This window comes from Stegodyphus dumicola, chromosome 6 (genome assembly GCF_044657685.1).
Source record: "Stegodyphus dumicola isolate Sdum_Otavi_A_Nest chromosome 6, ASM4465768v1".
NCBI classification, from domain to species: Eukaryota; Metazoa; Arthropoda; class Arachnida; order Araneae; family Eresidae; genus Stegodyphus; species Stegodyphus dumicola.
Genome location: NC_140773.1, coordinates 173,850,975 through 173,864,406, shown reverse-complemented (window position 1 = coordinate 173,864,406; position 13,432 = coordinate 173,850,975). Strand labels below are relative to the sequence as shown.

The window sequence follows — 13,432 nt, the reverse complement described above, 5'->3', positions numbered from 1 at the left end:
ACTGAACCTCTAGACTGACCAAGTACGTGACAAAATGAGACATTAAAAAAAATCAACATAAAGCTAACTGTGAGTATAACGTAAATGTCACTTATCTTCTTTCAAATATGTCCATCTGTTGTAAGTGTAACATATTTAATGCTACTTAATAAATTGCACAAAGTTTATTTTATTCTCAAACTTATTAATAATTATGTTTATTAATTCATGTTTAGTAATAAGGCATACTACTTAGAAATCTATTGTATTTTTAGAATGGTATGACAAAAGTGAAATTCAGGCATAGATAATACTTTTAATTGAATTTATTCAGTAATATGTTCCCATTTGCTCATAGGTCCTTAATTTTTTTTCATTAATGATCCTTAAAAGTACTTAATTTCTGTGTGCAGAAATGTGTACGAATCCTGAATGGTGCTGGCACCTTTATGCAAATTATTCAGTATTTCGTTCTCTGGAGAACAATCTTAAGGGTGTCAAGCATACAGATATAGGACTTTAATTCAATCTTATGTCTTGGCAGACCTGTATATAGGTGTAGTATACTTATGGAGTTTTCTAAATCCGAATACATGTTTTTACACATGGTTGTTCAAAAATCATTGACACTGCTTATGGATGACTATCTTAAAGTTGCAGAAATTTTTTGCTTTACGAGATCTTGTAATATCATCAAATATTGTATGGATGCACTTGCTTTTGAAAGTTAAGTTCTCACTTTTATGCCAAAGCTAAGGTACCAGCCTCCTCGCAAATGCAAATGCAAGAAATAGGGTGTGTTATATAGTTAGTAATTTCTGCATGTACAGTTTAATGGTGCATCCAACTTTGAAATATATTTACTCATTTCTTCTGCTATCTTTGATTGCACACCACTGGCATTTGCCGTAGTACCTAGAAGAATATTCATTGAAATTGGAATGATGAAGGACTTGATACATTAAGCAGCTGCTATTTCATCTCTTCGGGTTGCTATCCTTATTTGCAGCATATGTCTTGACCAGGACCAAGAAGATGATGTGTGATTACATGTGACATTCAGCATTTAATAGGAACTCTAGGATGTTCAGCTTTGCTTCTTCTTGCTTGACTTAATTAGCTGGATTTGTTCCTATTGAACATATCTAGTCTGTAATCAAATAATGATTGTGATACTGAAAAAGTATGGTAAAACAACAACTCGTCTATAACAACATGTTGGAAAAGCATAGGCTAACATATCCTGAACATGCATCCAACATTTTCCTCAGGACCGTAGTATATACCAGTAGTTTTTGCAATCCCTTGTTACTTGGAAAATACTGATTTCTCTACATATCTTTTGACTCAGAATGTCCCACCAGTGGTCAAGTAGTTAAGACTAGACACCAGTGGTCAAGTAGATAATACTTAGGCGAACAGGCTGGCTGTATGGACATTTTACTTGGTTTTTCGTGTGCTTGAATATGGGCCAGTTTCCCATAAAAATTTCTGCACGGAGGTATAGAGCTTTTATACTTATAGCCTTATAGCTCCTTAGATAGAGCTTTTGTGTGCTTTGCCATATTTTTTAAAAAATAATAATAAATAAAAAAATCTAAAAGCTTTCAGATTTTATATTATGCCCAAATGGGCTTTTTTAATTTACATGTTTCTAGAGCATTTGGGCTAATGCAATGTTAAGCTAAAAATATTTAAAAACAACATATCTTTAGAATTTTTTATAGACAGTCTTGTGTACTGGATATAAAAGTGTTTTATTCCCTACAGTGTTGCCTATGTTCGCTTTGAAATTGCTGAGTTTTTAAATCAAAAATTTGTTCTCAAGTTTTGCAAAACAGGAAATAGGCAATGAAACAAATTGAGAATTTTAAAGTGCTTATGTTCGGTCTATGTTATTCAAAATTTAATGACTTTAGGTATCCTTGTTTTTACATAGTGCAAGAAACATACATACTTTCTTGCGTAGTCTTCATTATTTAGTTTCTTTAAATATAATACAGGGCGATATTATTTTAGTGGCAACAATTTGAAAAGTGGTTTGGACGTTTAAAGTGATTCAGCACAAAATGCCATTTTGAGACTAAAAGCTGCTTTCAGACGGCAATGTAAATGTCACAGGCACAGTCATAAGAATAAAATGCAAAATTCCCTTCACACCTGCAACACAGGTTCTAAGCCGCACCCACTTCAAAAAGTTACATTTGCATATGCGTGAATGTGTCTACAGCTTTCCCACTCTGTTTTCCAGTCAGGTTTTGCGCATTCACTCTGGTTCGTCAGAAGCTTATCCCAAGTCGACATAATGATGAAAATTTCGAACTTGATACTATAAGCCCTAAACCAGATTTTGTGGCGTAGCACAGACAGGTTGCCTGGCAACGCAGCTTCGCCTAAACCACTTATGCCATTTATACGTTGCCTGAAGGTAGCTTAATAGCTCTTTTCGGCTTAAAAAACACAACTCTAAGTAAATTAGAATTCTAATATCTCTCTAAATAAATATATGATTTCAACTCTAAATAAATATGACTTTATATTATTACTTTATAACAAATTATAACTAGACTTTATAATAATTAATAATTTCTCCCTGGTATCATAACTTATTGTTTCAGATTTTGATGGTTTTTGCTTTTCTCAACAGTATATTTTTAATTCCTGGTAGTATTTTTTATTTACATGTATTTTTGCTTAATCTTTTAATTTTTCTCCAATCAGACAAGAAGAGTTCTGGCTGAAAAACAAGGAAATGCTAAATCAAGCACAGATAATGAAAATGATTTGGTATGTATAATTTGTATTGTAGTAGTAACTTGATATATGATAGGAATCATGCTTTTGAAAATGTTCCTGTAAATACGAGGGCTATCCAGAAAGTAGATTACGTTTTGGAATAAAAAAATAAACAAAGTATAGGAAACAAATTTTATTATATACAGATGAAAGCCACTCAAATACTACTTTTCTACATAGTCACCATACAAATTAAGGCATTTATCGTAGCGATGTACGAGCTTGGAAATTCCTTCGTCGAAAAATTCGGCCGCCTGCGCCTTCAACCACTTCGTTACCTCTTCTTGCAGCTGTGCGTCGTCATCAAAACGCTGCATAGCCAGCCACTTCTTCATTGCTGGGAATAGGTGGAAGTCGCTCGGTGCCAGGTCGGGACTGTACGGCGGATGAGGAAACAACTCCAACTTAAAAGATTCAAGAACTTTACGAGTGACATTTGCCGTGTGGGGCCGGGCGTTGTCGTGAATCAACAAGATCTTAGAGCTCAACATTCCTCTGCGCTTGTTTTGAATTGCTCTTCTGAGTTTTTGGAGAGTTTGGCAATACCTTTGAGAGTTTATTGTAGTGCCTCTTTCCAGGAAGTCCACCAAAATTACACCTTTTCTGTCCCAAAAAACGGTCGCCATCATCTTCCTTGCCGACATTGTTTGCATGCATTTCTTGGGTTTTTGGGTTGAACTTGTGTGCCCCCACTGCATTGATTGCAATTTCGTTTCACAGTTCACATGTTTCACCCATGTTTCGTCACCAGTAACGATGCGATCGAGTAAAGAGTCACCATCCTTATGGTAAGCGTCCAAAAAGTTCAACACTGCAGCCATTCGCTGATTTTTGTGGTCCTCTGTCAAGATTTTTGGAATCCATCTTGCACAAAACTTGTGGTAACCAAGCTTTTCGCTGATGATTTCGTGCAACAAACTTCGCGAAATTTGTGGAAAACTCAAAGAAAGTTCCGTTATTGTGAAATTTCGATTTTCACGGACTTTAGCATCGACTTTTTCGAGAAGTTCGGCGGTCACTATGCTGGGTCTCCCACTTCGATCTTCGTCGTGAACATTGGTTCGGCCATTTTGAAATCTTATGACCCACTGATGCACTCCACCTTCAGTGATAATGTTGTCCCCATACACTTCACGAAGCTGCCGATAGATTTCTATCGGTTTACAGTTTTTTGCAGTCAGAAACCTTATTACTGAGCGCAGCTCGCGGGATTTTCAATTAACGCAGACATTTCAAACCGTCACAGTATCTGAACGGAGCACAGCACGAACCTCTCACTAGCACGGCTAGATGCAGACTGAGCTGCGCAACGCTCTGACCCCAAGATGGCCGCGCTAGCCCCGCCCCTAGCGGACACAGACGGAAACGTAATCTACTTCCTGGATGGCCCTCGTATATCGGCAGTTTTATTATTCTCAGCTCCAAAAGAGCTGATTATGATGTTATTATAAGTTTTTATGCTCCGAAAAGGAAATTACCGTATTTGACGGCATATAAGACACTTTTTTTCCTAAATTTGGTCTCAAAAAAGTTACCCGCGTCTTATACGTGAAGGACACAGCTATTTTTAGACCAGATAAAGGTCTAGACACACATAACTTTTTCTATATCTTCCATAATTATTTTGCTCTTACGTGAAATATCTGTTGCTGAAAAGCGCCAAAGCTCAAAGCTGATGTCGAAGTTCGAACAGGTTCGACGGTCACATTACATTTATGGAGCCTTTCCTTCTTTACATAGACTTTCTTTGACTCCGTCGACACACGTGTCGGTATCGGTGCTTAAAACTATTTGTTTTAAAAAATTACCCTGGAAAATATGACTACAGGAAACAAGAGATTAAGCTATACAATTCGGTATAAACTAGGAGTGTTAAACTATGCCAAAGTGCATCGAAACAGAGCAGCAGCAAGGCATTTAGGTCCACCACCTACCGAAAAAATTATACGTACTTGGCGACTGCAGGAAGATCAACTAAAGACTGGGGGGGGAAAAAACCTTTGATGCCCAGCTCCATCTTGGCCTGAACTTGAAAATGACGTAAAAATGTGGATGATAGATAAGAGAAAATCTGGGATATGTGTTTCAACCAAAATGATAATCAATGAGGCCAAAAGATTTGCAGCAAAACAGGGGAATTAGAACTTTTCAGGGTCTGAGGGCTGGTGCTGCAGGTTCATGAAAAGGCAAGGCTTATCAATGAGCACAAAAACAACTATTGCACAGAAAATGCCAGCAGATTATGAAGAAAAAATACTAGCATTTCATAGGTTTGTTATAAATGCATGCAAGAAAACTTCTTTTGAACTCGGTCAAATATTAAATATGGATGAAATTCCACGCACATTTGATATACCATCCAACAAGACTGTGAGTATTAAAGGGTCTAAATCAATAACCAAAAAAACTACAGGTCATGAAAAAACCCGATATGCAGTAGTTCTAACATGTTGTGCTGATGGCACAAAACTACCGCCGTGTTTCATATTCAAAAGAAAAACTCATCCGAAAGAAAAACTTCCAACGTGTGTAATTGTTCATGTTCATCCGAAAGAAAAACTTCCAACGTGTGTAATTGTTCATGTTCATCCGAAAGGCTGGATGGACGAAGCTGGAATGAAACTGTGGTTACAGAACGTATGGGCGAGGCGACCTGGTGGACTCTTAAGAAAACCCTCTCTTTTGTTTTTGGATCAGTTTAGCGCCCATAGAACTGAAACCATAAAGAATAAAGCGAGAGAATTAAAAACCCAGATATCTGTCATTCCTGGTGGACTGACTAGCCAATTGCAGCCTTTAGATGTATCGGTGAATAAGCCATTTAAGGAAAAAGTGCGAGAACGATGGAACAAGTGGATAGGAGAGCCCCATCTCGCCCTCACACCCTCAGGTAGAATGAAGCGGCCCTCTATTTCACAAGTGTGCAAGTGGGTAAAAAGATCTTGGGTGGACATAAAGGCTGAAGTAATTGTTAAGTCCTTTAAGAAGTGTGGAATCAGTAATGCTCTTGACGGAACAGAAAATGACTCATTATTAGAAGAAGGTGATACTAGGGATGATGGAAACAGTAGTGATGATGATAGTGAAAAGGATTTCTATGGTTTTGAAAGTGATTAAAGTCTAATTTCATGATAGGCAACATTTTCCTTGAATCTGTGTTTTTTGTTGTTTCTGCTTTATTTTGTATTGTGTTTGATAGCTTGCCGTTCATTCATTTATTCATTATTGAAATTTACATATCATGTTCAAAATAGCTTTCCGTTTTTTAATTTTCCTTAATAAGAATATGTTTGGTAATTGCATTCAATGATTGTCTATTTGGCTTTTACGAAACGTGAGAACTAAAAGTAACCACATTTTAAGTTATTGTGGACTATTGAAACTTTTTTCCCTTGTGTGTGGCCTTCTAAATAAGGGTGCGTCTTATATGCCATCAAATATGGTAATTGAAGTATTACAGTACTTAGCAGTGTTTGATTAATGAAATGAAAGCAACTATAGTTTCTATCACCAAAAATGTTTTTATCTTGCACATATGTCAATTGATAAATGTCAGGAATAGCACAGAATCTTTCTTCAAGGGTTTTGCAATAATTAATTAATTGGAATATTTGAAACTATTTCTATTCTATTTTTTCCATCATTTTATGCTTAAAATCTTGAAAGCATTACTTTAGTATAAATTGCTTTATTCATGTCTTGCATTTGTCTGTCTATTGTTGCTGATGCATAAAAAAGACAAAAGCTCTTCATTGATTTAACTAGAAAGTTTCTTTAAAGATGCTTAATGTTGAAGTATTTATTTTAAAGTGAGCATTGTTTATTCAGTTACCCAATAATTTGTTATCAGGTTAAAAATTAAATTATAACCAAGTGTAAAGTAAGTGCAGTACACTTTGTCAAGCTGACATTTTTTAATTGGGATCAATTTTTCTCTTACACTGAGAAAAATAGCCTTGAGTATCTTTGTTGCAAGTTAGCAGATAATTAAAAGCTAAAATTTCTGGTAATAAATATAATTCCTGGTTCACATACAACAAGGTGCTTTTTTTTTTTTAAGCTATTGGTAAATTGCTGTCCTTTAAACAGAATGGTTATAATTAATCTGCTTTTAATCAGACCTTTTAAAGCCTGTTTAATGTATATGCTTTTCTAGACTATAGACGAAAATATTTCTGAAAAAAAGGAAAGCTGAATTTAAATTCTTGCCTACAAAAATCATGATAAGCTTCTGTTTTTTCCATTTATGTCATTGTGACCAAATACAGGGTTCCTACGCCCCTTAAAAGTCCTTTAATTTTTTGGAATCGATTTTTGGTCCTTAAAAGTCCTTAATTTTGGCCAAAATCAGCAGAAGGTCCTTAATTTTGATCATCTGAAATTTCTGTCTGTTTTTATGACTGCAATTCTGAGTGTGAATTAGCATTTTGGAGAAATATTTTTGGCGATTCACTGACATATGTGATATCTTTTAAATGCATTATAATTAGTTTCTATTTCTAATATAAATAATAGGATACTTGAGTTTCTAAGTAAAAAGTGAAACATAAGCATTTGGAAATTCATTTTTTCAAATAAAGAGCTGTTAAACAAGTTTTCGCTTTGGGGATGTGAATTTTTTTATTAAACGGTTCTAACTTTGGTGATTTGTCAATATTTTGGCGATTTTAAGATCAGTTTCTATAGAAAATTCCGAGATCTAAAAGTTTGTTGACGATTTTTTTTAAAACATCATAATATATTGAAATTATATTTAAAAATAACATTAAAATAAAACATTTTTATTTTTTGCTGTCATAAAGTTTCATTTTGGCAATATATTATACAATATTTTGAATCTGGAAAATACACAAGGTATAATGCTATAAAGCATAATTTACAAAACAGCTCTTAGCCAAAAGCAAAATTAGTTATGTAATTAATCAAAAATGTCTTTTTAATTTTTTCGTAGTAAGTGTTTTTCTCATGTAATTGTCTCAGAATATTCGAAATTCTCAGAAAATGCATCAGTTTTCTTTATAAAATTAATTTTGCACTTTTTCCCTCCTTTTTTTTTTTTTTTTTTCCCCTCCCCAAAATATTACTGGCTTTTTACTGTTACAGAATTATTGGGGATAGTTTTTCTTTAGTATTTTAGACATCGCAGCTTGGAAAGTTTAGAAGGATTTGAAGACAAGATTTATAGACCCACGATTCTAGAAGATTCGAGAAATATGTGACAAAATGAAAAATATCTCCATGGTATCAACACGTAATGGATGTATTTTACAGAAAGATTGCAATAAATTTCTTACTTTTTGGAGAACGTCTGGAAGAACAATGAAAACATAATATTTGAATGTTTTACTTCTGATACTAGAATCTTTTAACATCTTTATCTTCCCTTTATTTTCTCTACTTTTCACTAGACATAAGCATGGAAAATATTGAGAATGCTTCTAATCTTATCATTTGAGCAGGCATTATAGAAAGAGATTTTTTATTAATAAAGAAATTGAAAACTTACAATTTGAAAGATTCATCTAATATGTCTTAATGCATCATACACAGAGCAGGCACTAAGGATTTTCCACATATAGAATTCTTTTTTCTACTTTTGAATTTAGTATTGGTAATTTAGAATTAGTATTGTTGATGTAACAAAATTTTAAAAATAGAATAATAAATTACCATTTTTAATTGCAAAAATATTATCACTGTGGTATCAAATTTACTTTTAACATAATTATTGTAATTTAAATCTCAAACTTATTATCAAATGTAATAAAGATATCGTTTACGTTCCTCGTATTAGATTAGCGCCGACATGGATGACGCAGTTTCGGTTTTGATTATATTTAATAAATTCAAGACTCTTGGTGTATTTAAATCAAACTGAAGACATTTAATGATATAACATTCATATGTAAACATTTAGTAATAATTCAGGAGTACAGATAAGCTTTAAAATAATAATTACAGCCGTTACAGGCCAGCTACGCTTTTAGCGACCAAATTCTACCAACGACAAATCTCAAAAGCGTGTTGCCAACGCAGGGCAACGAAAAAGTAGAAATTAATTCGATAGGCGTGGAAGTGAACATACTTCCACCCTATCAGGTTTAGTCCTGATACACAGGCAAAGGTGAAAGTTTATTAATTGGTCAGTTTTAGTCTTGACTGTAGCTACGCAAACTAATCCGTCTTTGCCCGGATGGACATCGATGATCCGTCCTATAGGCCAAGCTAGAGGTGGAGATCCATTTTCGATGACAAGAACCACAGACTGATGTGTCTCTGGAAAGGAAGTCAAAGTATCACCTGTAATACGAGGGCTATCCAGAAAGTAGATTACGTTTTGGAATAAAAAAATAAACAAAGTATAGGAAACAAATTTTATTATATACAGATGAAAGCCACTCAAATACTACTTTTCTACATAGTCACCATACAAATTAAGGCATTTATCGTAGCGATGTACGAGCTTGGAAATTCCTTCGTCGAAAAATTCGGCCGCCTGCGCCTTCAACCACTTCGTTACCTCTTCTTGCAGCTGTGCGTCATCATCAAAACGCTGCATAGCCAGCCACTTCTTCATTGCTGGGAATAGGTGGAAGTCGCTCGGTGCCAGGTCGGGACTGTACGGCGGATGAGGAAACAACTCCCACTTAAAAGATTCAAGAACTTTACGAGTGACATTTGCCGTGTGGGGCCGGGCGTTGTCGTGAATCAACAAGATCTTAGAGCTCAACATTCCTCTGCGCTTGTTTTGAATTGCTCTTCTGAGTTTTTGGAGAGTTTGGCAATACCTTTGAGAGTTTATTGTAGTGCCTCTTTCCAGGAAGTCCACCAAAATTACACCTTTTCTGTCCCAAAAAACGGTCGCCATCATCTTCCTTGCCGACATTGTTTGCATGCATTTCTTGGGTTTTTGGGGAGAACTTGTGTGCCCCCACTGCATTGATTGCAATTTCGTTTCACAGTTCACATGTTTCACCCATGTTTCGTCACCAGTAACGATGCGATCGAGTAAAGAGTCACCATCCTTATGGTAAGCGTCCAAAAAGTTCAACGCTGCAGCCATTCGCTGATTTTTGTGGTCCTCTGTCAAGATTTTTGGAATCCATCTTGCACAAAACTTGTGGTAACCAAGCTTTTCGCTGATGATTTCGTGCAACAAACTTCGCGAAATTTGTGGAAAACTCAAAGAAAGTTCCGTTATTGTGAAATTTCGATTTTCACGGACTTTAGCATCGACTTTTTCGAGAAGTTCGGCGGTCACTATGCTGGGTCTCCCACTTCGATCTTCGTCGTGAACATTGGTTTGGCCATTTTGAAATCTTATGACCCACTGACGCACTCCACCTTCAGTGATAATGTTGTTGATAGATTTCTATCGGTTTACAGTTTTTTGCAGTCAGAAACCTTATTACTGAGCGCAGCTCGCGGGATTTTCAATTAACGCAGACATTTCAAACCGTCACAGTATCTGAACGGAGCACAGCACGAACCTCTCACTAGCACGGCTAGATGCAGACTGAGCTGCGCAACGCTCTGACCCCAAGATGGCCGCGCTAGCCCCGCCCCTAGCGGACACAGACGGAAACGTAATCTACTTCCTGGATGGCCCTCGTAAAATGAGAAGGGGTTAAAACATTAATAGAGTCAATATCAGTTTCGTTCACGTAAGTAAGCGGACGTGAATTCAAAACAGCCTCGATCTGGGTAAGTAGCGTTGACAAATCTTCGTAAGTTAAAAGAGTCTCTTTCAATACTCTTCTCAGATGAAATTTCGTTGAGCGAATGCCGGCTTTCCATATTCCTCCGAAGTGGAGCGAAGCAGGCGGTATAAAATGCCATTGAATAGATGACTTAGTTAGTTCTCGGGAAAACGATTCTGTTGCATACAAGGAAGACCAAATCTGATTTAGTTCTTGTAGTTTTCGGCATGCTCCCACAAAATTGGTGCCGTTGTCACTGTAAATGTGCCGTGGTGCACCGCGACGTGAAATGAAACGTCTAAGTGCCACGAGAAACCAGACTGCCGTTAGGTCACTGACTGCTTCTATATGCACAGCTTTAGTCGACAAGCAAACAAACAGAGTTATATAGCCTTTCGTTGTTTTAGAACCACGACCCTTATTAAATTTCATGGTAATAAGACCAGCGTAATCCACACCAGATTCGTAAAAAGGTTGTTCCAAAGTCACACGATGTTCAGATAAGTCACTCATCAATTGCGGATTTGAAGCAGCTTTAAAGCGATGACATATTAAGCAATGGTTGACACAACTGCGTATCAGTCTCTTTCCTCCAATTATCCAGTAAGATTACCTGATGAGGTGTGATAATAAAGAAGGACCAGCATGAAGGTAAGTAATATGAAGTTCTTTCACTAGTAATTCACTAAATTTATGTCGAGAAGGAAGTATGACAGGATGTTTGATGTTAAATGCTAAAGATGAATTTCGAAGACGTCCTCCCAGCCGTAAGAGACCATCTTTATCTACAAATGGATACAAGAACGTAGTTGGCTCTTCTTGGGTAAAGGTTTCTCTTCTTTTATACATTGTAAATCATCTTCGAAATAATGATTCTGAATCCAACGAATAATGAAATTTTCTGCTACTCGGATCTCTAGAAATGTTAGCGGCATAAGGCAGCTGGAGTTAATGCCACTACGTGAAATGTTCTGAGTAACATGATGCTTCTTGCAATTAGTAATAAATCTTTGGCAGTAAGCCAGAATACGAACAATTTTACAACGCGAAGAATAATGCTCGAACAAATTAGCTAATAAATCATTCGATTCACGTATATGAGAAATAAAAATAGGATCAGATCTTTGTTCGGCCTTTACTTCAGTATCATCTTCAGATTTTAATTCATATTTAGGCCATTTTTTCTCTTCTTGACGCAACCGTGGTGGACCATTCCACCACAAAGTACAATTTGGTAGGAGTTGAGGTTCAATACCATGAGAAGCAATGTCTGCAGAATTCTGTTTAGAGGGAACATGATTCCAATGTTTAATAGGTATCACTTCTATGATTTGAGATGTTCTGTTTGCCACAAAAGTTTTCCACTTACGTGGATGAGCGGATAGCCAAGACAGAACTACCTTGGAATCCGTCCACGCAAAGATTTCAAAATCAAACTTCTTTAAAATGTTCAATAGAGATTGCATTAATCTGGTCAACAAATACGCAGCACAGAGTTCTAATCGAGGAATGGATACTTGCTTTATAGGCGCGACTTTAGTCTTTGATACCAAAAGATTAACCTTAACCGTACCATTGCATTTTTGGCGACAGTAAATGGCTGCTGCATAAGCCTGCGAAGATGCATCAGAAAATCCATGTAGTTGGATAACACTGTCCGTTGTAAGTATGACACATCTCGGAATTTCACAATTATTGATTTGACTGAATGTCTCTTGAAATTTAAACCAATCATCTAAGATATGCTGGGGAACAACTGAATCCCAGTAGCCTTTAAATAATCATAGCTTTTGATAGAATATTTTAATCAATATAGTGCAAGGAGATAAGAGACCTAAAGGATCGAAAATGCGAGCAGATTCTGCCAATATGCGTCTCTTTTTTATAGGTGCGTTGATGTGCAGTGTAGCTTTAAAACTAAAGGTATCAGTAGTTGAATTCCAAAAAAGTCCTAAGACTTTCGAACTCGAATTAGGAGATATCTCAAAATCAGAATTCAATTAACAATGTTCCTTAAATTCAGTTAGGAATTCTACAGAATTTGAATTCCACTTCCTCAAATCGAAACCATGTGCGTGTAAAATTGAAGATATTTTCTTGCAGACAGATACTGCATCATCAACTGTATTTGCACCCGACAATAAGTCGTCCATATACATATCCTCTTGCAATATACGAGATACATCTGATTCCTCTTTAGAATCTAAGGCTACCTGCTTCAGACATCGAGTTGCTAAAAATGAAGCAGAGCAAAGACCATAAGTAACTGTTTTCAACTTGTACGTGCGCATTTTATCACTGGAATTGTATCGCCAAAGTATCAATCGATAATTCTGATCTTCAGGGGCTACCATCACCTGATGATACATCTTCTCCACATCGGCTTTGAAAACAATTTTAGGAAATCAAAAATTAATCAAAATCTCAAAAATATCTCTTTGTAATTTCGGACCTACCCCTAAAAGAGAATTCAATGATATACCATTTTCAGATTTACAGGATGCATCAAAACTCTTAATTTTGTCGTTGTGCTAGAAGGTTTAATGACCGCATGATGAGGAAGATAAAACTTTTCTGTAGCCGATCTGTTAGATAAATCATCATTAATCACAGTCATATGTCCTAACTGTTCATATTCATGTATGAAATCTTTATACTGTTTTTCAAATTCCGGATTATCTTTGAATTTTCGTTTCATGGAATGCAACCTAGAAATTGTTGCCGGTTTTGAATCACCCAACTTCAAATGCGATTTATAAAATGAAAGTTTTACAACAAATCGCCCATCTGAATTAACAGAATGAGTGTTTTGAAAATGTGATTCAGAAAATTGTTCCTCAGGTGTTAGAAATTCCTTTTTCCCAACATCAACAATATCCTCCATTTACCAGAAACGTTTAAGTTCGTAATCAATATTTATATTATCTTCTAACTTTATGAAGTGTGAATTTGCTGTT

The 13,432-nt window shown here is 35.9% G+C and overlaps 1 protein-coding gene across 2 annotated transcripts in view; it reads left to right on the top strand.

Annotated features, from left to right (window-relative positions):
* Window positions 1-13,432, top strand: part of LOC118182618 (uncharacterized) — a 269,407-nt gene that overhangs the window by 216,788 nt on the left and 39,187 nt on the right. For both annotated transcript variants that reach the window (XM_085819175.1, XM_085819174.1), the window contains exon 47: window positions 2,701-2,766. In XM_085819175.1, the coding sequence (XP_085675301.1) occupies window positions 2,701-2,766 (66 nt within the window). The remainder of the gene's footprint in view (window positions 1-2,700; window positions 2,767-13,432) is intronic.